General features: G+C 33.2%; 2 protein-coding genes across 2 annotated transcripts; both read right to left on the reverse strand.

The window, feature by feature from the left end:
- Nucleotides 1–854: 854 nt before the first annotated feature.
- Nucleotides 855–27,700, reverse strand: LOC124359787 (probable peroxisomal membrane protein PEX13). The gene is made up of 6 exons (XM_046812817.1): nucleotides 27,070–27,700; nucleotides 21,835–22,104; nucleotides 17,262–17,509; nucleotides 11,509–11,667; nucleotides 9,617–9,865; nucleotides 855–8,041 (listed from the first exon to the last, which is right to left on the reverse strand). The coding sequence occupies exons 1-6, from the start codon at nucleotides 27,165–27,167 to the stop codon at nucleotides 8,013–8,015; spliced, it is 1,053 nt and encodes a 350-aa protein (XP_046668773.1). The 5' UTR covers nucleotides 27,168–27,700; the 3' UTR covers nucleotides 855–8,012.
- On the reverse strand, nucleotides 3,979–5,436 carry LOC124358178 (piggyBac transposable element-derived protein 4-like). The gene has a single exon (XM_046810498.1). It carries the CDS (start codon nucleotides 5,434–5,436, stop codon nucleotides 3,979–3,981), a length of 1,458 nt encoding a protein of 485 aa, XP_046666454.1.

A 27,700-nucleotide genomic window follows, 5' to 3' on the forward strand; every position in this document is an offset into this window, starting at 1 on the left:
AATTTATTTTTATGCTTTTGGTAATTTTGAGTTTGAATATGTTACACTTATTAAAATGAACAAGGTGACAGGTTGTAATTCATGTTATAATTGACCGCATAATAACATAACGGCAACACTATGAAAATATAATTAATTGTAATCATATTCACCCGCTTCTAACCTAGGCAATAAAACCTTTTTTCAGAATTCTCTAACACACACACACACACCAACTTTTCAAGATGGTTTGTTAGATTTGTTGTGTCACATGAACACTTGTCATGCGCTGAAACCTGCTGGCATTTTGGTGAAGTATTTCGGACTGGAAATAATGGAAGATGTTCATTGGTAAACAGCTGTTTGCTATCAAAAGTGTGAGTGACAGAGACATTAGATATTGTTTACAAAATTGAGTGTCTTCGATCTTGGCTCAGTTTGTTTGCGATTCCCCCTGTTCCTACGCAAAATGTGTTGCTATTGTTTTATTATTATGTAATTGTATTTTGAGCAAAGTGATTTTAAATCATATTTAAATAGTTTTCAGAGTCAAGTTTGTCTATAGTGTCTAGTTGAAGTTTGTATACAATCTCTACATTGTTGTGATTGTAAAAGTTCCAGGTTGTTTGTGTTTTTGTGATTTACTTATTTTTTTAAATAATTTAGTGAAAGAATTATGTTGATGCAGTGTCTATAGTCAGAGAAAGAAAGGTTTGTATAAATATAGGGTACAATTTATAAAAAAGTATTACAAGTATATTATAAAAAACAAGTAATTTCGATGTGAATTATTTCTGAAATTTTACTTATATATATCATAAACTATATACATTATATTGTGGACAAAAATTGGGTTATAAAATATGCTCACAGCGTTAAAAACAACAAGTTTATTTTTAGAAAGTAACACTCTACATATAAATTATAATTTATTTCACCTCAGCCAGATACAAAATACACAAAACACATGCCTGCATTACAAGGCATTCTTAAAAACCCACTCAGGACATATCTGAGAAATACACGTTTCAAAATTGAAATAAATTATAAAACAAATATAGTAAAAAAGTAGACAATAAATGGAATAACTTTGGTGATATAAAAAAGACCTTAACTAACAAATTATAGACACATAAAGTATTTGAGCTTTCTACCTAATACAGGAATGCAAACAAGAATATATATATTCAAACAGATGAAAAAGGATCTTTTTTATTTTGTTATTATTTTACAATGATAGAAAATGTAAATATATTCTTGAAATATGTGTTTTGCTAATGCACCAATTCCACTCGATTAACATCTTTAAAACTTTAATTCCATAATTATTTACAATATGAAGAGATCACCATGCCAGCAAGCATCAAACTAAAAAACTAAATCTATTCCCTAGACAGGCAAAGTAACAACCTAAATAATATTTGATTTCGAGACATCTAACCCCTGTCCTGCTACAAATATTCCAGTAATATATTATAAGAACAATAGTAAAACTGTGATGAATCCAACAAAGTCAGGGAGTATATTCAAGTTAATTATTAGACATGCTCTAACATACATAATTTGGTCAATGCTTCTAAAGAATTAAAATATATATATATATATATATATATATATATATATATATATGAAGCGGTTGCCGAGCCGAAAGGATGTAAATTACTGTTATATCAAATATTGTTTTAACTCCTCAGAGGGAGAGGTTGTGATGCTAGCTACGATCATTGTCTTTCCAACATGCCATAGACCAAGTATACGTTGGGAGCAGTAACGTGTAGTGCTCAAGAAGTTTAGGAGGATTCCTGGCTGAGCCATGGTAGCTACTATGGGGAAGTATAATTTACCATAATTAATTCAATTATATTATTTTAATCTTACACAAAGTTGTAAATATTTAAAATATGTATTAATTAAATAAATTGGGGCGTGTTTGGGGGTTAGTGTTTATCGGCATGTTCCCTCTTTAAATTTGTTAAATAATTGGGGTTTGACCGGATTATTGCAGATTCTATTTGTATTATTATTACTGTAAAATAGAATTCACTATATCATTTACTAATAAGTATCTATATTAATCTGTTCATCATAGCTGGTGAGAGAACTAATACTAATTCACCTCTGGATGCAATACCGGTATGGTATGAATTACGTTCAACACATCTCCTGGCCAGCTATATCATTTGGTATAGAATAGCAATTTTCACCCTTTCGCCTTGGCTTCCGCTTCAAGTGGGAACCACGAACCTGTGGGTTATGGGTGCAGCACGTTTCTTCTGCCTAAGACACTATGCACGACAAGTTTCAAACTATTTTCCTGTAGGCCTTTTATTCTTATTCATGTTTCCAAGATTTCTCCGAGATGACAACAAAAGAGTTATATACAAAGGGTGCTCAAATACGGATACCTCACCCAAAATTGATTTGGGAAGGTGCAAAGGTGGTGGAGAATTACATGGCAGCTACTATTAAAGTTAGGCTAAAGATGGTAAAATTAAACCAATTATTGTTAAAAAAAAAGAAAATCTACTTTCATTAAGAAATTCAGATATTCTAAGTAGAGAAAATGATCTCACGAAACTGTCGTACCTGTACCAAACTGCAGTCTTGTATAACCTGCGAGTAAAGTTTTATACCAAAATGCCATCTACACTTATTATGGTATTGTTCTGGTTGCAATCAACCCTTACACAGAGCAGCCTGTCTAGGACACTAACACCACACACACCTATCAAGGCAAGGCCATGGGTGACTTAGACCCTCCATCTTTGCTGTCGCTGAAGAGGCATACAGATGGAAAAGGAACAGAGAGATCCGAGTATTATCACGTCTGAAGCAGGCAAGATGGTGTCTACCAAGTATGTAATGCAGTATTTTGCGACTGTGGATGATTCCACCACTAAAACACACATCGAGCGCAAATTCTTCGCCTTCAGCCCCATTACAGAGGTCATTAGAAATGCAATGACAACAGTTCTCCTTTCAGAAAGTTTAGAATTACAGTTCAGTTGGACATACAATATTATCGGGCCAGCAGGAGAACGTATTTACTGGAGAAGTCACATGAAGTCATCCAGGCACTGAGGAACGTAACTACCACATTCTCTATCAGTTGTGTGTAGGTAGAGAAGAGTACCCCAATTAAACTAGATAATGCCACAATATACAAGTACCAGAGTCAGGAGGACTGACTACAATACGTGGTGTGGACGATACTCAGTGCCTCCAGGAAACAATAACTCCCATATATATTTAATATCTACATGAAAAAAACCTTAAACATTCCTAAACCAATCAATAATGCATTTCTTATATCCAACCACTTTATACAGCATTTTGCTATTAACCCTTCGTACGCTGAAAGCAAGTTGTATAAAATTGCTCTAACGCTCAAATAAAAAAAAATAATAATTTTCAATTTTTTCAAAGTTATATTTTTTTTAGTTTTATTGGTCTTGCAACTGATGAAAACACATGATGGTTTTTGTAATGCTTTTATTTTATTTACATATGAGTACATATACATGTAAATATACAAGGCAATATAAAGTCCAATAAACTTTTCTGAAAGTAGCAAAAGTTAGCACAACAGAAATTTATATTAATTATACAAAATTAGTAGATAATGAAGAGAAAAAATCCATGACAAATATGGAATATATAAAGAACACAAAATGGTACAAAAATAAAAAAAGCACACTAATATTGGACTTGTGTGTGGTCAATCTCAAAACATTCATCTGGGTGGAGGGCAGGCTTGGAGTCACATGTTTTACATAGATATATAGACTCTTTCCTCAAACCCCTCTTCAAACAAACCACACATCTGGCTGATCCCTTTTCCCTTTTCTTGATGAAATGCATTTTACCATTCAGTCTCTGTTCAGGAGGTCCTTGAGAAGGTCGTCCACGTCTCCTTGGGGTTGGCTGAGCTCTCATCTTGTCTGCCACTAGTGCTCTCACTAAACTCTTTCTAAAACCTAAGTGGCTTAGAGGTTTTCTCTAGCTGTCTTTTTGCACTTGTTTGTACAACAAATACGAGTCAATAATGCAAACCTCTAGAAGCCAGAAAACCATTTTTCTGTACCACTTCTTGGTACGTCGCATGAATTCATAGGAGGATATAAAATGATCACTCCGATCCACAGCCCCCATATGTTTTGTATAATCAACAACAACATTGGGCTTAGTAACTGGTGGTTTGTTGGGCCATCTGCTTGCTACATCAGTAACACCTGATTTGCTGCCCTTTCCATGTGTGCTAAGCATATGTATAACTCTTTTGTCTCTCCATGACACTACTAGGATATTACCATTTCTTTGAGAAATTATCTCGCCCTTTTTTAGCTTTTTGGTTGTAGCTTGTAGGTCTGGGGGCATTTGTTTTCTAGTTGGCATTACTGTGCCAGTGAGATACGTGTTCATATTCAATAATTCACTGGCCAATTCCGTACTGGTATAGTACCTATCGGTATATACATATAGACCACTTGCAGGTGCTCCAGGATTTTTCAAAATTACAGACTGGCAAAGAGACTTCACTATTTGGGTTGTTTTGAGGAGTTCAGATCCAGGTATGACGTCATTTTTGCCAAAATACGGGATAAAGTCATAAATGAAGACATTACAACAGTCCGATAAAACAAAAAGTTTCAGTCCAAACTTTGTTGGTTTTAGAGGATTGTAGATTTTGAAACTAACTGTTCCCTTGAAAGAGATGGTGCTCTCATCAATAGCTACTCTATTACTAGGATAATAAAACAACATGTTCATATGAGTCATATTTCTTACATGTTCAATTACAGGCCTTATTAGGAAATCTTTTTGACCACTGTCTCCTTGTCCTTGATGGTGGTTGAAATGAATATTCCAAAAAATATTCAAGAATTCATCTTTTGAAAAAACGTCCCTATAAAACTGTGTGCGACTCTCCCAATTAGTAGTAAAGTACGATTCAAGTCTTGGCAGTGGCATTGTTCCCATATTTATAACAGTGCCTATGAAAGCTTTCAGATCAACTGAAGATAACTCAGTCCACTTATTCAACCTTGCGTGTGGAGAGTGCCTGTGTGTTTTTTTCAAGTTTGCATTATAGTTGGTTTCAGTACAAATCAGGTTAATCAGATTGTCATTGAAAAATAAATCAAAGTAATCAATAGGTAATGAGTCTGCAGTTATAGATGATGGCAAGTTGGGTCCCTGGTTGACATTGTATACAGGTATAGTTGTTGATGGGCCAGGGTCATTATTTGAAACATTGTCCCATTGATTAGGCCTACCTGGAATATTTCGTTGCACTCCTTCTTCATCACTAATATCCTCTTCCTCATCACTAAAATTGTGTAAAACAGTGTCTTCCAGATCAGATGCAATAATGTTGTCACCGATTTCACTAGAAACAGTAGCGTTCATTGCACCAAGTACAAAATCATCAAAGTCTGAATCATCAGGATTCGCCATAATTATGCAATAAAAATCGATGAGAAATATATATGAACAATATAAAACTATAAATAGTTTATCACATTATCATTATGGATAACCTCGCACAACAGACAGCTAACGCAGTAGAGCAGGTTATAAACAATAAACAACAATACACAGCAGACGCCGGCAGCTGACTGACACGCGCGAATAGTTCCGTGTAGAGCGTACAGCTTGCTCACTGGCGATGGCGCGGACTGACTAAGCAAACAAAAGCTTCCATTGTGATTGGTCCCAGGTGTTTTGATGAGTCACGCTTCACATCGTGTCATATTAGAACACTGAATAGTCACTCTCATGCATTCTGGCGGCAATTTGTGGAACTAACGTAAATATATTGCGTTGTCAGGGGATTCCGCGATCTATTCCGCTTAGAACGTTTCGAGTTAGATTTACTCGGCGGAATATTCCGCTTACAGCGTACGAAGGGTTAAATTATTGGACCCATTAAAAATAGCGATAACAGATCATTTAGTTGTTAAATTTACTAATATAACCTATGTTTGTATCAGATCTTGTTTAGGTCCAGTTTGCTTTTACAAAATGAGAAATATTAATTTGATAATAACATACAATAATTATTAACACTACACAGAAGTATATTTCCTTAGCTGAAAATAATTTTTCATTGTATTTTAAAGCTGTGTTCTTCACTCTAGTGCCAATTGAAACAGGATACTGATATACAACCATGAAAGGCTAGAGTTTTGTGAAATTGATATATGGTTAAATTTAACATGAACACTTTTTTAGGATCCATTTGTCTAAGGATCCATTTGATTCTTTAGATTGTGTTATACAATTTTACTTGTTTGTAATTATTTTTTCAGTACAATATAAAAGTTATGGTATTATAGAAGAGTATTAATTGAACTAACACATCTTAGGAACACAAGTAATACCATGTCTAATAATGGCATTGTCTATCATTGGACTACATCCGTCTACGGTGCAGGAAGCGTTAAGCTTCACACTAAACAATTAGGTACAAAGAATGGTAAAAATAAAACTGACAAAATTACATCAAGGATTTAAATTTTAAAATATATTAAATGATAACTAAGTCTAGATTAATAAACTAATATTTTAGACAATGGTACAGTTATATTTTAGTAAACATAGTAAAATAACATGATACTTCAAGTGGTAGTAAACCTAGACGATTTCAACTGACCCTATTAAGAGTTTTCAATATTGTACATAATATTGAAAACATAAGGTTTGTCAGTCCGTGTAGTAAATACTACATATCAGAACATTAGTTTTTCATTTACATATTAAAATAAACAGTATGGAATTATGAGACATTAATTTGTTTAACCAAGCTCTGATTGTACTAGACTCTATGGTTAAACTGACTGGCATCTTAGTACTTCTGGTGGCAACTAATCAGTTGAGCTATCTGTCTGTACGACACAGGTTACATACTGCTACATCACATTGATTTGTGTTGAGCTTGTCATATTAAGTTTGTAATAATTATAATAAATGTGGAGCAATGAGATTGATGCTTAGCTGATAGTTACTAACTTTGGGCTTTGGTATACAACATGAATATTACTGGTACTTGCATTTGAAAATATCTGGTTTTTGTGGGATGTTATGTTTTACAATGCGATACATACATTCTCATGTAAATGGTGCTATATTACTCACGATTCAAGAAGCCAGTCAGTAATCAACATTACAGCTTTCATTCACTAACATAATGTTCCAGTTATCAAGATGGAAATTTACTGAAAAGACTACTAAATAGTTTGAAAGCATAGTTATGTACTTTTTTGTTTCTGCCATCACAACACTGAATCCACAACCCTTGATCATTAAATTATCCAAAGTGTTTACAAATTCAAGGCAGTCCAATTAGAATGTATAGTAAAAAGTTGGTTTTTAAATATATTATGTGACATAAACACAATAAAAAGTAAATAAATATTTGTTCAAATCATTTTCATGTCTTATTAATTTTAAACGTTGTTAAGGTTACACAATAAAAGTATTAACAATCCACACAGCCAGCATGTAACTAACAGTACAATATTGATTTATTAATATTAACTATTAATGATAAACAAATTAACAAGGTAATTACGATTGATCAAACAGACGCTCTAGTTACGCAGCAGGATTGTTAAAATTAACTTCCACTGTTTAAAAATCCTCATGTTTTAAGACCTGTAATCTACCAATATATTTTTAATCTGAGGAAGAAATTGATGTGAAGTACTCATAATCGTGTTTATAAAAGACTAAAAAACCCAATTTTTTCTTATTCTAAATATATCCTACCTCTTTAAATTCTTCACGATCAAAAATATAATTTATACAAAAAATGAAATAGGTAGCCTAAAAGTATTCATGCTGGAAAAATTTATGGATAAGAATATCTAACAATAACTGCTCTTGCAATAACAGGTTTCATTTTCACAATTTTATGTACAAAGCATGTTATCCCATGTACAAGTGGCAGAGGCTGACAGGACTAGAAGGATTGCTTGAATACTACTTATAAATGTAGAATTTTAAAAACTAGCATAGAAGTGATCCATGATTCAAGTTTTACTATTGACATCTGGATTCCCTGTAAAAAATAGTCAAGTAAATAAATTAACACAAATACACTTTATACACATTTTAATTTTAAATACTACATGTAATTCTGCTTAAATATATATATATATATATTGTATATTAATACACTGATTGATCTGTAAATATAAGGGCTATCCAGAAAGTAGATTATATTTCGCTCTGTATCCCCTAGAAGCGGAAATATCACAGCCAATTTGATGTCAGGGTGTTTCTCTGTTCAGTGGCTATCAAGCTGTGCTAGTGAGGTCGCTTCTTGTTGTTTTATAATAGCAGTTTAAAATGTGACGCAATTGAAAATTCTGTGAGTTGTGAAGTGCGGTCGGTAATACGGTTATTGTTGGTTAAGCACAATATATTAATTGATATTTATCCCTAAATTGAAGGTGTGGAGTGCGTCAGTGGTGCATTAGGTTTAAAAATTGCCGAAGTAATGTGCATGATGACAAACAAAGTGTGCAGCCAAGCATTGTGACCGATGAAATTGTCTCTAAAGTCGGTGAGAACATTAACCTGTTGACGAGTGCGCAAGGCATTTGCCGTGCCGCTATGATGGTCCATACTGAGTGCCTCATTGACCAGTAACAGACTTTTAGAGAGTAAAACAAACAAAACTTTTAAATGTTAATAAACTTGTTTATTATAGTTTAAATGTATATAAAAATACACTGTAGTTTGTTAAAAGCAATAATCTCGATTTAATACTTTGCTAGTGTGTGATACTGCTCAAAACAAGGATATATACAAAGGGCGACCTCACATGTTGAATATTCATAGCTGGTTTCTTTTCTTTGTCCAGTTCGAGTGGTGTGTTTGCACACATAGCACTGCCTGAGTAGTTTACGCTTCTTTGTGTCATTCTGGGGGGAGTGGCCTTATAAAATGGCGACCTTGGAGGCGTAGCGGGTCTTGTGTCCCACCTCCGTAAAATAGTTTTAAAAGTTATCTATCACCATGTGCAACCACGATACAGGACTAGCAACACTGTACAGCTACACTATTAGGAACAACTGAAAAGTTCCAAAAATCTCCGCTAGACGTCACAGTAAGTCAGTGAGAACGAACTGACAGTCATTAGTCTGCAACGGAAAATGCCTCCTCATATGGGACCAAACGGCAAATGCCGTGCACACTCATTTGGGTATGTTTTGCTGCAGTCGTCAACAGGTTAAAGAAAACACACAATAAAGGAACTCTCACTTAATTTTCCTCAAATTTCAAGGAGTTTGTTACACAAAATTGCTACGCAGAAGTTATGTTATCATAAACTGCATGCAAGATTGGTACAGAAAATGTCAATATAAACTATAAAAATCAGCGTATGGCTGCATTATTGACATTTTTGACACTTACAAAAAAGATAGCGAGTTGCAGCTTGATCAAATCATTACAGGAGAAGAGGCTTGGGTCAAACATGTGAATTGCAAAACCAAATTACACTCATATTGTCTAACATCATCATTATTTCTACATAACACAAAATATTTTCAACTAATTTTATTAATTATTTCAATTTAACTGCACCTCACATCCAATAGCCGCACAATCGGATGGGTGTACTACTTACTGGTAGAGTTGATGACATTTCTCACAGGTGGCCTTGTTTCTCCTCTAAGCCGAGTGACAGGTACATAACCTACTTTGCCCTGCCTGTTCTTGGCCAGCAACCACCCTGTGTTACCTTCCAGCTGGAACTCGATGGGAGCCACATTCAACACCTCTTGGGCTTGAAAGCTCAGCTCTGCTTCTGATGTTGCTTCATAAGGGTATCCGGGTACAACCCAGTTACCTTTATCTAGATCCCAGTCAATTGGTTCTGTTGAGAAAATCAAACAAAATACATTGAATAATAATTGGATCTTGCCTAGAGATAGAGGTGATACATTAATTTTCTTTTTTACACTAGAAATGGAGTACGTAAAGTATACAGTACATAAGTAGTTTGAAGTTTTAGAATATAATATAAATACTTGTATACTATATTCAAACTAATTTAATGTACTTGTACTGTATTCTTCTTTCTTTTTTTTAGAGTGATGTCCAGAAATTTCAAATATTAGGTAAAAAGTATAAAATTTTATATTAGAAAAGATGACAAATTATATAATTTTCCTATTTTAGGGTACAATACTGACTATGCAAAGTAGGCTGTTCTTGATGTTTCTATGTTGCTGATTTGTTTGAGTCCTTTAATTACGTAAAGGGTAGTGCTGAGTTTTTTTACATAGTTTATATAAATGGGATTTCCAGTTACGGTCACTGCCTATGGTCATTCCAAGGTATCTGGCTTCCTGAAATGCTGAGATATTGGATATTGTGGAAGCATTCCTTCTTTGAGGGCCAAAAAATATCAGTTGTGTCTTGCTATTTTTTAATCTTTAACAGTTTTTCTATAAAAAATTGTGATTATTTATTTGAGTTGAATCAATTTAAAGAACTAAATTTTATACCAACAAAAGAATTAAGGATATTCTAACAGGGATGATCATGTAGGAGTATTATAATCAGGCCTTTTGGGTTATCTACAAGATATTATGCAACATGGATAGGAAGATATCCTGGAGTATGACTCTTGTTTGAGAACTAGATTTTTTGACAGTGGTACCAATAACAACTTTTTCAATGGTAAATAAAATCAATGGTCTCTGAGTTAGATGATTGTTAAACATCAACTCATTGAGGATCAACTTGTTTGAACGAACATTTCCCAATGGGTTCCAATTAATTTACGCACTGGCAGACTTAGTGATGCACAAACATAAATAGAAAATACTATTTAGCAATATATTAATGAAGAATAGGATAAAGCAAATGCAATAAAGCAAAATATTATTTACAAAAGTATGACGATTTTTATTAAGGTTATCTATTTACAGTTTTTTCAACAAAAAGTATAACAAACACACGTTTTAGTAATCAGTAATTTGCATACTGCTGATCAGCTGCCATCCATGATAATAAGCAGCAGACTCATGGTGTTAACATGTGGAAATGCAAGCAAAATATTATTTACAAAGGTACAAACATTTAGCAATTAGGTTATCAACGAATTTTCATAGACAAAATACAACATAATCACAATTAGCGGTCAGTAATTTGCACAGTGCTAATCAGTTGTCCGCGAATAAACGCTGCAGACTTGCGGTGCTGAGTGAATGTAAATAGAATATACTAACTGCAAGCAGAATATTTATTTATAAAAATATAATGATTTGTGGATTAGGTTATCTTTTTACGGTTTTTAAATCACAAAGTACACAAAAGATACATTTGAGTGATCAGTAATATATGTACTGCTGATAATTAATGACAAGGCGAATCTCTACAGATTCAATTTCGAATCCAGGAGTTAAAATAAAAAACATCGCTTTAGTAACCTGAACCGTGCATAACAAGATATTCTGTCATGCGCAATTAATTGGTTAATAATGTAAAGTATACTGAACTTGTCCAACTCACTTGACTTGTAGAATTTGGATATAAGATAAGGTCCACCAAACAGAAGACCAAAGAATGTAATCAGTGGCCAAGATGAATAAGTGACAACTTGGCTGTCTGTGGACCCATCAGTGACAGAACCCCACACACTCTCTGGCTGGGTTTTGTTGTCCAGTACACCTAAAGCACATATAACAGTAATATATTACACTATGTAATCTATACAGACGGACAATTTGTTTAGCCCACTTATTTGGGTTCATTTTATTGTCTTCAGCTGGAGGAGTATGTCATTTGGAAAATATCCATAAGATTTTTTATGCTTCAGGTACAATCTGAAACTTAAAGAGAGTTTGTGATAGTAACTTTATTTTTTTTTTAATTATCGGTGGTACAAAATGTTTTCAGAAGGCAGAGAAGATGTGAACGACGAAGAGCGTGCCGGACGCCCGAGCACTTCAACAACAGACGAAAAAATTGATGAAGTGAAGAAAATGGTATTGGCCAATCGTTGAATCACCGTTAGAGAAATTGCCGAGGGCCTAGGCATATCAATTGGCTCGTGCCATTCGATTTTAATCGGCATGAGACAGGTCGCTGCAAAATTCGTACCAAAATTGCTCAATTTCAATCAAAAACAGCATCGCATGAACATTGCTAATGTTTGCTCCAGAGGGTCATAACTGGTGACAAATCGTGGGTTTATGGTTATGCTGCCGCACGAACCAAGACCGAAAAAAGCACGCCAAGTTCGGTCGAATATGAAAGTTTTGCTTACAGTTTTCTTCAATTGCAGGGGCGTGGTGCATCATGAGTTCTTGCCACAAGGTAGAACGGTGAATAAGGAATATTACCTGCAAGTTATGCGCAATTTGCGCAAAGCAATCCGCCAGAAACGTCCGAATTTTTGGAAAAACAAAAATTGGATTTTGCACCACGATAACGCCCCTGCTTACACATTGCTGCTTGTACGCGACTTCTTGGCCAAAAACAACACACTAATGATACTGCAGCCACCGTATTCCCCAGATCTGGCCCCCTCTGACTTTTTCTTTTTCCTGAAACTTAAGAGGCCCATGAAAGGACGATGCTACGCCACGATTGACGAGATAGAGACGGCATCGAAGGAGGAGCTGAACAAGATACAAAAAAATTATTTTTTGAAATGCTTCGAAGATTGGAAAAAACAGCACAAGTGTATAATATCCCAGGGAAATTACTTTGAAGGGGACAAAATAGATATTCACAAATAAATAAATAATTTTTAAAAATACACAAAATTCACAATACTTTTTGAACACACCTCGTATATATTTTTTACTTATTGAATTCAATGGCAAACATTAATTTCTTTTTACGAATAGGTCATACTTTTTAAATCTTCAATACCACAGTTAAATGTATTCGTATTTCCAAACTTAGTTGAAAAATTTAATATTTATTTTAAAACTAATCACCTGAAACTAATCTGATTTTTGGTCAGTACCTTTTTAATATATTTCAGTATTTATGATTTATTTGGTAAAAAAAGTACGTTTACTCACAACTGTTAAAGAATATTGAAATGTTCATTATTAAAATATTTCCAAATCATATTCCACATTATATTATACTGAAGATTTTTACATTCATGCGTTTTCTAACTGATACTTTGCTGTGAAGAAATTTATATTTTCAACTAAAGTATTTTCAGGGAATTGTACTGCTGCTTGTAAGTTGCACAGTCGCAGGTGGTTTTGGTGGTTAGGGTTACTAGTCAAAAAGTTAACTTACATGCACCTTTTTTAACCCTTTAATTGCCGTGTTCGTGGATTCACAGCGAAACCTGAGCGCTGGGTTTAGTTACATACTAAGATTCCTCAGCGCTGAGTATTTTTTTCCTATTTTACAAGTTTTTGGTATAACACGTTATTTAAAGCGTTATAAATCAAGTAAACCAGTAATAATGTTTATACACATCTCAAATAATGCAAATTTGTCAAATAATTACAACATATTACCACTATCACACAACTATCTACGAATAAACATCAGAAAACACCTCGAAAAATATCAACGTTACCATTCCCAAACTTGTGTGCGATACAAAGCATGTGATATCCAAGTAGTGTGAGTAATCTCCACAAGATTGCACCACTAACTGGACAGCTATCTTCTAGACATTTCTAACGTAATAGAAATAATACCAAGTAACACAAAATAACAGCTGATAATATGAAAATGAATATACTCGGGCGTGGCATTTTTTCACAAAACTACAATTGCACATATATATCGAGCATGCCAGTTGTTCACAAAAGTAGAGTTCCATGTTATATCCTGGGTGAGGCAGTTAAAATTTTAATAAATGCACTAAAATCTATAACATAATTTTTCACAGAACTTTATCAAAAATAAATGTTTTAATAAACATATAGCTATTTTAGTGGATGTTTTAACATATATCTATGTAAATAATAATGAAATGCTGTACATTATGAGCCCATCACTTCAGAACGTCTGGACTGACTTGGCTATTTTTTATTTTGAAATAGTCAACATTAAATTTGTAGAAAAAGAAAAACTGAAAGTTTCCCAGAACATTTTTAACACAGGAAAAACTGGTATTAAATATACAGTGATAATCAATAGCGTACTGCAAAATAGCAATGGGAAAAGTATTATTCAGCTTTTACTATAGATAGCTGCAGTGATGAATTCATATAATGTTATGCTCAAAGAATGTTATTTAAACACTTCTGTACAACCCAAATTGAACGATAAAAACTATGAATATTGTGTGTATTGTACTCGAAATTGACTTGCCTGAAACTTTAACTCGACGGGGTATTAAAAGGACTAAGGGCATAATAAACATTTACCTTTTATAGTACATCAATATAATTTGATATCATTTCTGGGTTAAGAACAAGAAAATGTGAGAATATAGGGGACAATTATTAGAAAGCAAAACCTTATTGTATCAGGTTTACAAATATCTCACATATACTTTCCAAGAATGAAAGCCGGAGATACAAAAGAGCACAGCAAGCGATAAATGGTCTTGTGAAACAGGTAGGTGTGAGTTCTTTTTAAGAATTATCCTAAATATAAGGTGTGTTATTTCAATAAGAACAGTTTAGAATTCCGCTGCTGCAGTGCTACGGTCAGTTTTCCGTGCTTGTACACTGTCTACCTTCATCTTTTAGCAAGCCACAAACGTATTTATGGCAACAACAGATTGTTTTTATATCTGTTAATACATATTTCAAATGTCTCGGTAATTAAGAATCCTATCCCAGAAGTACATTCATTATTACATACAAAAACTGTTTCGCTCTCCAATTCTTGCCTCAAATATACTGCACATAAAACTTAAATACCCAATAATTAGAAAAATAGCGTTTTGACCCACTAGCTTCTAAATTTCCAATGTTAATGTATTACAATTATCTGTTAATACAAACAGTTTATAATTTATATTTGATATGGAGTATTTTGTAAAAAAAATTTTACTGGATGTAGTTATAAAAAATCAGTATTAACAAATAATCGTATTAACATTCAATTATAATTGAGACACTAAAATCTACATTTCTGAAGTAAAACATTTACGGTCCCGCTGGGCATTATTGTTTTGCTCTCGGGACTGTTTAGGCAGCACTGCAAAGAGGCCCTTTCTGATAGCGTGAGTGTGTTGGGCCGGTTTCGTTCTTTGTTCTAGTGTGCATAGTTTCTCGGTTCAGCTAACTATAGTTGTTTTCATCTAGTGCTGTGTTTGCTATTATTTCTTGATTGTTGTTAGCGAAATAAACAATGGCTCGGACATCTAGAGACCCCGAGGTAGTTTTTAATACGTTTGTAATACATTCGTGATGATATAACAAGTGCCATGACAATAAGATGCACAATAACAAAAAGTGTTTGGTATGATGTACATATTGTAAATAAGACGTATTAAAAACTACAAAGAAGGGAGGGGATGGTTGTAAATAATAAAATTATATACTATTAGTGCCTTCAGTGAAAATTATCTTGTTTTTGAGTGTGAACTCATGTATAAATCAACGAAGACCTGCAGCCAGGACAACGGGACCCATCATATTATATAATTTTAGGAGTCTTGGGAACATAATGCCTAATTTCTTGTCTTCACTACCACCAACAGTTATAAGGTTACGTGTACACCCCTAAATAATACAGTAGTTCTTGTAATAAATGTCATGTTCAGGTTCAATGGGCACTGGTCCATGCTGACGGGACCCATCGGTCCCGCAGTATAATGATGTCAAAAAAATGTAAATATAGGTCAAACATAATCTTTTGTGCTTTTATGTCACTTCTGCAAGTTATATCTTCTAATTAAACAAATTTAAAAAATTAGCACCAGGGTTTCGCTAATACTCAAATGCTTAGCAGTGAATGTGTTACATAGAGTTTAGAAAAGTATGAAGACATTTAGTTTGTATTATTAACCTTTTGACTCTTGATTTATTTCGCTACTGTGTATCCTACTGTGTCACATTTTTTTAGTTCTTTATTTTTCCATTTATTGTATATTAAGATTTAACTTTACACCTATAATAGAAAAAATGGATTCTTAAACATACTTTGATAATAAAGTTAAAAAAATATTTTTTTAAATTATTATACTAACTAGGCCTAAGATTACAGTGGATATTCTGAGAGTCTAATCAATAACATTTGCAATATAAAAAAGTTCTAAAAACTCATTGTTTATACCAGAGTTAGTTGCATCAAATTCAAAGAGAGTAGAACTAAAGCCTCAAAAGTGATTGACATCGCGCCACTCAAAGTTATTCTGAGAACCTATAAAAATAGGTTCAACACTTTCTACCTCATTTTGTGGTGTAGGAATAGATCTAGGTATTAATGGTCTCAAAGGAAATGTGGTGAAGCAACAGGGTCAACTGAATCCAAGTCACTGTCTGTCACTGGACATTCATCACTTACATTCACCAAAGGTAAACCGACTTCGTTATCGGGAATACTTTCGTCACCACTATCAGAATCTAGAATACACTCTTCTATTTCGTCTAAAGAAAGACGTGAACCACTTTACGATGCCATATTACAACACAATGCTCAACAGTAACAGTAACATAACCTAAACAAAACCGGCGGCCACGTGGAAGTTCAGTGCCACTAAGCCTGTCCAACGCTCCACTCGTCAGTCCGTAACATCAATACGCAGTGCAAGTGTCTATTCAATAAGCTCCTGACACTTAGTGGAAAGCCGAAGAACTTTCAAGTTAGGTTTCAAAAGTTGCCAATAGAGTGCAGAGTAGAATTACAATAAAATAATCACTCCTGCAGAGGTTACGGGATTAACAGAGCAGCGACAAGCTCGTCCCGTAACAGGTACAGGAATAACAATCAAGGCACTTTGGCCGCTCCCATAGCATTGACGGGATTAACAGTTACTAGGTTAAAGTAATTTCTGCATCAATAATTTACGAGTATGTTTGAATTGTTTGAATTTAACTTTACACACACACATCATCTGACAGGGTCAATCAATATAGAAACCTCAAATTTTAACCAGTTTTCTTTTTTACTACCAAATTTTAAGAAGGCATCTTAAGTTGGGAATCTACTTTTAAAAATATTGAATTCTCTCCCCCCTCCTAACTTCAGGAAAGAGACCTAATTGCTACCTGTACAAAGAACCTAATTATTTTAAGCACTAAAATCCATTGATTCAATTGACAGTTATAACAAAAATTAAGAGGGGAGGGTAAAATTATAGACACCCAATATTTATATAACATTACCTAGCCAGTAGAGCAATCGGCGGTAGAAACTTCTGATTGTTCTCAGAATTGAAATAGCAGATATGAATTGAGCAAACATGGTACGCAGCCTAGAGAAGTTGTCAACAACTCCAAGAATGGCTCGGAATGAGGAATGCATGGCATGATAAGTGGACTCCAACATCATGCTCACTGAAGTGAAGGCACGGACTAATGATTCTATTGATTGAAATGCATTCCGTGAACTTTCTTCTGCTACCTGCATGAATCTGAAAAAAGAAAGAAATTAAGTTTATGACCTACAGTAGCACTACAACTAACCATTTCAGGTCCAGGTTTTGGCTATGCTACAACTCTGCCGAGTTTATTTTTATAATCATACTAATTTATTATTTTCAGAAACTAATAAAGTAAAATCTACATTTAATTTTATTAATATTTATTAAATACTTTTTTAATTTTGCTAAAGAACGTTTAACAAGTAAATGATGTGCAAGTTTTGTTGACAAGAACAATCCAGGAGAAGCTTTGAGGATGTTGAAACTTTTTCAGTAAAATCACTAAATTTATTTTTCCATTTTTATACTGTAAGTAAATTAAAAGGTTTTCACACTTTATGCAATGTTTAAAACAATGGGTGACTTAGGACCAGTTTTGTCCCACTGGATGTTCATTGGATCAGAGAGCAACCCAATATTTATATAACTTTACCCAGCCAGTAGAGCAATTGTTGTAAACATAGAATGAACACAAACAACATTGGATCAGAGACCAAAAGGTGCACACACCATATTTCTATTTCTTTATTTACCAATACCTGTTGTATTTCTTGACATATCTGCTAGAATGGATTTAAATGCTCTCAGCTAGGTTTGGTATTTTGTTAATTTCACAGTAAGAAAAAACATCTGTTAGAACGAGTTTAGATTCATATACTATATTCTATTTTTGTTTTGTAATAAGGTGTATACAATGGATAATAAATTATATTCATAAGAACTTAACAGAATACTATTGCAAAGTGAAAGGGATGGAATTTATTATATTTATTATAATTTATATAATACAGTAATGATAATTTATTTTGGAAGGATGATAATTTGGATTATGTTTGCAATTTTCCAATTGTAAATACTTTCAAAGTTGTGTATAAATATGCTAACGTTTATTAGTGAAGACAAATCATTTCAAGACATTTTGGTACTAACAACGAATTTCTATCTGCATTGGGCTTCTAGTTGTGGTTTCTTTAACAACTCTAAGAAAGCTCTTATTAATAAGCCAATGCAGTTTTGGGGCATATCCACAAAATGGTGGTGTGTGATTTCGGGACATAGTAATTTTTGGTCCTTGTCCTAAAATGCTAATATTAATAAATATGTATTTTCAACATTCAAATTAAATAAGTACTGTACAATGAATACAAGTAATGAGTATTAAGAGCAAACTACAGAATATAGAGAAATATAGAACTGGCAGTCAGCAAAGCTCATGGACTTATTTGGTGCAAGAGAGTAAAAGTTCAAGTGGCAAAGTGTGGTGGGAGCTCAGAAAAATGGTTTAAATAGTGATGGGGCATTTAGTATTCATTTAATTGAATACTTTGTAAAATCAATCAGTTTTTTGAGTAATTTGAACTATTAATTTCTGTTTACCTATAATGTTCTATGGACAGGTTTCACTAATGTTGAATGCAAAATTGAATGTCTAAAGTTCAATCTCAACATATCACCCTGTTATAGGCTTTGCTAATGCTCAGCCAAATTCCCTAACAGGATATACACTATCAAATTATCTTGTTACACCATACGATGTGTCACGTAACAACCTTCGCTGAGGTTGCATTCCAAATTTCAAATCTAAAACTCATTTAAACCTACTCCTTAGTTTTTATCTCTGTCTTTCGATGTGTCGACATAACATTGTGTAAACCTAATAACTGTCCTTTCTGTGATGTTTACAAAATACATGTATCCAATTCGGAAATAAAAAGATAACAAATAAATACCAACACAGTGCTACCGTGGGACAGACTGCAGCCCAGTTTTGTGGGTCAGAGTTCTAGCGGTAGACGAACTTTTGGTACGAGACAATGATTTCGTCGATTCAGTAAAATCAACAAATAAACCAAATACTTTCATCTGAACTCTATTTAATTTATCTTTTGTGGGGGAGGGGAAAGCCTAAGAATACCATATTACTTCAAAGGAATTTGCAGAGATTCAGGGGAATGAATATATTAAAATTCTGTCATTTTTCCTTTTTAAGTAATAGAAATGGTAGGTTATAAAATGAGCTTCTAGAATATATTAAATTTACATAAAAATATATGGACGTATATTTATAGAGAACATATTTATTTACAACTACGCAAAGTATGACGTACGGATAAAATACGAATTAGCGATTGTCTGTTTACTATCGAGGAGCTAAAGTCTGCGCATAGACCCAGCAGACTTGCAAGCGTTCAAAAATATAGACAGAAAAAAATAACTTAAATCATAATATTATTTATAGCTTACATTATTCTGTTGCTATATATTTCTAGATAGTTTTATATACAAAGAACTACAAAAACATGTTTTACCAATTGGCAATTTGAGTACTGCCGATCGTTTTTGTCCACGAATAGACAGTGCAGACTCAGTCAGTTAGTCAATTAGATTACAGTCAGGGACTACGAAACAAAGTTGGACTATTTCGTTTAAACAGTTAGAATAGTCTGAACGATCATCACGTGTGCGTAGAAGTAGTTCCGGTAAATAGTTAACCGGGGAACTGACGGGATTTCCAGCCGTCGTCCAACCAATGCTGCTCTGACGACGAAAACTGATGAGCGTGGCTGATTCGATCGGTTGACCGTCTGCCGTTTGTAGACTGGCAACAACATTTAAGTTTCGTTTGCACTGGCAAGTAAAGCTGCGAGAGAATTTGCACAAATACTGTAGCATAATGTGAACAATATAAGGAATTTTACTCAGAAGAACTGTCGTTAGTACTTGCTGTTCCGGGAGTCAAGACAAAGTCTGTTTACACACGACAGTGATGTCTCGGCAATGTTTATAATTAAAATTTTAATAGCCGACACTGTTCTCCAGCTCTTGTAACAAACTCTCCGACACTGGTTTGTAAACTATGTAATTTGATGACAATCGGAACGTGTGTGTGTGAAGCAATCATTCATAGACCAACCGTGGCCTCGGCCACGATACAAGCGGTTAGGGTGGACGGTGAGCGTTACATTGAGTAGATTGGGCGAGGACTTAAAGTTTAATGTTTGTGTTGTACATATGGGGAACACTCGACACTAGCAATGGCAGACGTGAGCAGCAGTACAGTACCACACAATGGTATTTATCCGCCGCCAATTCTAAATATTAAATATTTCTCCTGCCACTATACACTCAGCTCAGTCTGTCATTGCTGTGCAACAGGACGCAAATGCCCCCTTCTCGACGTTACTTGTTGTAACTGACCCAATACTTTCTTCTCCAAAAGGTATCTCATTAAGCTTTGTATCAATACAACTGACATTCTGGTGTACTCAAAAACCCAGGCTGCACCTCTTTCAATCCAACTGACATTCTGGTGTACTCAAAAACCCAGGCTGCACCTCTTATCAAACCATTAAACATTATATTATTCAACGAATCAAACTTTGAAGCCTGTCTTTAACACTGTACATTTTAGGCCTGTGCTATGTATCTAACACATGTCTTTCCAAAACACTGTTTTCTCTAAAGAATAAGAGTTGGACAACTTCGTCTGGAGACCCCACTTCAGCGACTGAATAATACTTAAGTATAAAAACCCCGTTTGTTACCGCTTAAAGCGTACCACTCGTTTAGTGCAGAAATCAGAAACGATCGGTCCGCCGATTTTAATTGTCCAATGCTTTGTTACGTATTTTTTATAGGGAGGGGGCGGAGGCTTGCCACGGCACAGGAGTAGAACTAACCAAGATAAACTCACAACACTAGTGAAGGTAACCTTAGATCAACCGGCGTCAGATGTAGCTCACAAACATATGTCGATCTTCATACACAATTTCACGAGCCACATCGAGTAAAATACCATGTTTCGTGATTAATCAGTTCTAGATTCAAGAAGCTGTCAAATTATGTCTTGATTTTATAAGTTCTTGGGGACAGAAAAATTATTTTTGAAATTTTCCCGGTTCTCAGAAAAATTCCCGGCTTATTCCAGGTCCGTTAAATTTCCGGCTTATTCCCGGTCGGGTGGCCACCCTGAGTGTGCAAAGATAACGAATATAAACAGAATAATTGCTTATAGTGATGCACGAGGGCACAAAACTGCGATCCAGTGGAAAAACAAACAAATACGTGATTGTTAGCGTCTAGAAAGAGCACAACGAGTGCCGCTCGGGTAAGATTATTCAGTCCCGCTCAGCCACAACAGGTGACCTTTGGGTAAATTCCCCATTGGGTTAATGTAAATTTAATTAGTGTAAATGTGTTAGTGTATCCCTCCTAGATAAGTTTATAATCTAAAACAACACTCAGGAATCACCTTTATTTTATACTTTCAAAACTAGACAAATGAAATATGATCAGTAAAAATGAAACAAATTCACCTGTTTTCAAAACCAGGACCAAAGTTTCCAAATGATCCATAATTGTATCCCATTGGCATGTACATGCCTCCTGGGTAAGTTCCATACCCGGGAAAACCACCAAATCCTGAACAGCCACCAAACATACTTGGACCCATACCAAAATTGGTGTGTAGACCAGATGTTGCCAACTGTGGAGGTCTTGGAGGGAGTTGTGGCAACACTGCTGCTGGTCTCACAGATCCTGTTGGCTGGGTGAAATGTAAGGGGGCATTGCTATTGAGAACATTTCTGAAAATAAAAATATAAATAAGTATTCCTCTTACACTAAATATATTATTGGAGTTGTTTAGTTTTATAAAATAAGATAGTTGTCATCATTATTTCAAATAATATCCGATTGGATGTTTCATTTCGGAACCGACTCTCTGCCACTCTCCCCACGATTCATCATAGTTGACCAAAAAACAACTGAGGTGGCTCCACCTCTTTATAGCAACTGTTGTTGACCAATAATGTTGTTTCATGGCCACAACAAGATCACATTAAACAGAATGCAGATGAAAGCTAAAACAAGGAAATATTACTCCACATGATAAAATTAGTTGCACTTTTAATGACTACAACTTTGTTATTTCATATTTCCACCCCTTGAAACCATTATATTTTTTTGTTCAGGACAACAATTGCAAGGTTAACCCTTTGACGCCAACCTTTTTATAGGCGTCTTGCCCTAGCACCAAATTAAACAATTGTTTTTTTAATGTAAAGCCATTTTTTTATTTGTTTAAATGGTTGATTTGACAAATAAAAACACTGATCCTTTATTGGTTGATTTTTTAACAATTTAGTTTTTTTTAGATTGTAAGTACCAGTATATATAAAATAGAAGAGCATAGTTATTTTGATAAAACAATATATTTTTTACCAAATCATACATGAACTAAAAATCATGTAAAATATAGAGAAATACAACATTTATTTTTAGGAATAGTTTACCCAAGTATAGTAAACCTCAAAACAAACTTCCGGGTGTAATGCCAGATTATCGGTACATGTCTTGCACAAGTATAAGGGTTCTTTCCTGAGACAGACCAAAAGCCCCGCAGTTCCTTTGGTACGAGTTTAATATATGTGTAATTTTTTGTAAACAGGTAAAATTTTAACATTTTTCTAATAAAAATGAATAAAACTTTTTGAAAAGTGGAGTTTGTTGTGTAAAAATCCTTTAGGAAAAAATTTGTATATTTTGAAAAAGTAGGAAAATTTTAATATTTTTTATAAGGTTTTACAATTTGCTTTGTTAAATTTTCTTCTATTGCTGAAATATTAGTATACACTTTAGTTCAATAATAAACATTCTACATAGATTTGAATGATAATGAACGAATTTCCAGATCCAGGGTTGACAGTATGCAACAAGAGATTAAGCCTAGTAGGCTGCAGTATAACAAGCACCAACATAATTGAATCAATTATAAATATTAATACTTTTGAATACAACATTTTGATCTATAGATAGCCTATTAATAAATAATCATTGCCAGCTGTTTTGATTTCATTTATGTACCAAGTAGGCTAGTGACATCATTGCTAGCTGTTTTTATTTAATTAATGTAGTGAGTAGGCTTGCAAAAACAATGGCAATGAACATTCAATTTTTGACTTAAAATGTCTTTTTAAACATTGAATAATGTTTTAAATGTTTAGAAGATAATAACCTTGCTCCTTTAAATCCAAAGTGTTGTCCAGTTTGTAATGAGAAGATGAAAACTAGAATTAAAGGTGGAAATCATATTTATCCCTGCAAGAAAAAATGCACTTAAGAAGACTTTAAACATTCTAAAATTGTTATTATAAATATATTTAAAACCATGTAGGCTACTATTTTAGTTGGAATCAAATAAACTATTACGTTTTAATTAAGGAATGTAGTTATGATGGTATCAGTACCTGCAGAAATACCATTTAGATTGGCTAAAGTTATCGTAAGTACTACACTGCTCAAATGTAATTTAAATAAAGTTTAGTTATTTTATATAATCTGAAACAAATACATTTCTTTTAGGGCAAAGTACGATAAGCTTATTACAAAGTACGGTTTTTATATCGCTTATTACAATCATTGATACTTCAAGTATTGAATTACAGAGCCATCCATCAATATCAACGTATATAAAATAATAAATTAAAGTCACATGGTTCAAATTAATACAAATAATTTAAACAATTACGCAATGTCATAAACAATAAAAAAACTGTAACCATTAATCAAACAAAAAATTAAGACGTGAAATCAGGAAATTTTTGTATTTAAATAATAAGGAAAACGTAATAACAAAACAAACATCTTGAAACTGAGAAAGACACAGTAAATCATGTTTTAGTACAATTTTGTAGTTTTCTAAATTTGACTACGTTATTTAAAAGAAGTTACTTATGGAACAAATTGTTTTTAAAATATGAAAATGTGTACATCTGGCACAGATGATTTATTTATTGTTCAAATTAATTACTATTGGTTGATTATATCGATAGGTATAACAATTAAACTCTCTATAATTTCAATATAATAACTGGGTCCTCTTATCGTACTCTACCCTTTTTTTACATGTAAAAGTATAATAGTATGATTTTAAAAGCCTAAAATGTAATTTAATTCAATATTATTGCTCCAAATTAAGGGTAGGGTACGATAAGCGGACCCGGTTTTTTTTATCGAAATTGGCAAACGATATTACTTAATCATAATCATCGATATAATCAATCAATACTGATTAATTATTTTGAATTATTAACTTAAATAGTCTATATCAACAGCTGTAAACACTTTAAAATAATACACAAAGGGTAATATTTCAAATTTACATTTAGTAATTTTAATTATTAAAAATGTCAGTCAATTTTAGAAAACTACTAGACATTGCTTTGAAAGATGATAAGATATAAATAAATATATTGTTTTTGTGGCTTCAACATGTTGGACTCGTACGAAAAACCCATTATGTGAAATTTGTGGGAAAAAAACAACTGCCACTGTGAGAGGAGCAAATATGGTCGTCTTCAGTTTTCATAATTTTTGTTATAATAATTTGTTTGATCACTATAAATATTAAATTCATATTTTAATTTAAAGCATATGATTGTTATTGAGGACTACAGATACTTTTATATCGATTGATAGTCTAGGATTTGAGATGAGAATATTAGGTATCGAAGACTACATTCTTCGATATAAAAAACCGGGTCCGCTTATCATACCCTACCCCAAATTAATTCAAAGTAAAATTGTGTTTGGTAATTGACTAATGGTGACAAGTAGAATATGATGTAGTATGTTCTTTGTTTCACAAGGAGTCAGACAACGTTTATCCTTGAAAATAGTAAATGTTACTGTTTTGTTTGTAACTATTTCTACCCTAAATATTGTTTTTTTATTTATCTAATATATTAATTTTTAATATTCAAACCAGCAGAACTATATTGTTATTTGAAATACCTATTATGTAATTTGGTCAACATTTTGTTTTAAAGTAGTAGTTATTTGGATAGACTTTAATAAGCGGCGTACACTCATTATTCAGTTGTTTTATCAAATGGTTCAATGTTTTTATCCTAAGGAATAATTCAATATTACAATTGATTTAACTTAGCATATGATTTTAACTTATTAGTTATAGTAATTGTAATGTAAACAATAAACAGCAAGAAGTAACTAATATCTAAGAGTCTGAAAATGGCGATGAATATGAGGAAAATATGTGAGATACTTCTCACAAGTGACGAGATTTGTTTAAGTGGCTTCAAACATGTGGGTTTGGTAACCATGGGGAGAATTCTTTCCTCCATTTCACAAAAGCGGTTACTCATTGATATCAAGCTGGGCTAGTTATAAATATTGTAAGGTTTCTGTGATATCTAAGTCTAGGCCATGGTTGGTTTTGTAATGATTGTAAAATTTATGTTTTTAAAATTGTAATGAACGAGATTCTTCTTGTTACGGTAATTTATTACAACTCTTATTATGTACGATTTTTTACATATCGAAGTTGGATAGTATATGGAATTGTTCAATAAAAAAACAACTAAATAATGAGTCTAGAGTCTAGGCCGCTTATTAACAGCTCCCTGTAATTTTAAACGGAGTGGCTATATGCCCGGTCACCGGTCTTGGTTTCAAAGGACGGGAACGACTATGACGTCACAGACTGTGACGCCAAAGGTTTTGAAGTAGCTCTAGCACTGTGCATTGCTATTAAAATGGCGGGTTCTAGAAAGTTTAGTTCTTTTGACCAGTTGAAAACTTTTATCAATAATAAAGAAAATACGGACCATATTCAATTAAGAATAAGTGATTCGAGGTTTGCTATATACTTTAAACTGTACCAATGTCCCTTCTATAAGAACCTACAGTCCTGATAAAGTCCGATAATACTTAAGTGATTAATAATAAAACTATTTTTAATTGGTAAATGGAAGAATTAATTTTCAAATATCTCAAGACGAGAGACTAATTTCCCTCTTACCACTTACATACAATATACAATGAAATCATAACCATTTGAGTGTTATTAGTAAATAAAACAAATGTTCCAGTTATTTTATGCTATTAAATGACATACATATTTAATATGACAAAAATTATTTGTAATTAATTATGATTTCTCTTAATGACTATTAATTGAAACATTCCAGTAAAATTGCGAGAAACAAAACTATATCTTAATAAACTACGAAGTGTAGATTCTGGTACATAGTTAATTTTTAGTTGTATATTTTTATTCTTTTTAATTTATTTAAGCGTACACTTTTATTACATTAACATTCAATACATTAGCAATGCATAATATGCAATTAATAAAATAGTCTACAAATTGTGTTTTTTATATTTCTAAGGCACTGGTGTAAAGGTGACAGTTATGGCTGCCCTTTCGTTACGTCACGGTTGATGTCACCACTCATCGCCCGTCTGTCTAATCTACAGACGGTAGCCGGCCATATAGCCGCAGCGAATTTTTAAATGGTCATGAATATTGATGATTTGATAATCATAATTCGATTGTGTTTATGGCCACTTATTATACTGCAGCTGCCTAGTATAATCTTGCTGAAGACATGGTTATCAGTTTTTAGGATATTATAGGCATAGATCTTTAAAAAATGAAAACTTTCATGTAACCTACATCTGAACTTATAACCTACTAATCCACATAAACTCTAAAAGAATATAAAAATTGCAGATATAAGAACACTTACCTCCCAGCAGACATCCTAGGATTAAGGTTCTCACTCTGTCTAAAATTTGCATTTGAAGATGGAAATTGCATTTCCCAAGGTTTCTGAGGTGTAGTCATTCTAAAACCTCATTTAATTTGATGAATTAAATCAATTAGTACTGGTAATGGTTAAGCCCTTATAAATAGTTAATGTAGTGATAGAAATAGAGTTTAGTCTGTTACAAAACATAATCAAAAAGCGTCAACAGGTGGAAATTGAACCCTCTCTAGACTAAACACAATAAATTGAAACTAATAATATGCTAATAGGTACAAATACTATGGTATTTTGTTGGGAATAACCGAATCCTGGTAACAGATGTTTGGTAATTTCAGTCTAACCGACTAGTCGGTTGCTTTCAACCTGAAAAATCAAAGACTATTTTTTAAATTTGGTTGATTTTAATTAGTATTTTAAACTTGTTTCTATATTAGTAACTGTAGTAGCCTAGATTATGGAAACTTCTAATCAAAGGTAGTAGATTATAATCGGTAATTTACTTAAAAAATTAATTAGTTAAAATACTTTCCAGTGATATAACGATATTACTGGTTGTTATTTCAATGCAATTGTGTGGTAAACAGTAAGAAACGATTCTGTAAAGAGATAA

Source organism: Homalodisca vitripennis, chromosome 1, assembly GCF_021130785.1.
Source record: "Homalodisca vitripennis isolate AUS2020 chromosome 1, UT_GWSS_2.1, whole genome shotgun sequence".
NCBI lineage: Eukaryota > Metazoa > Arthropoda > Insecta > Hemiptera > Cicadellidae > Homalodisca > Homalodisca vitripennis.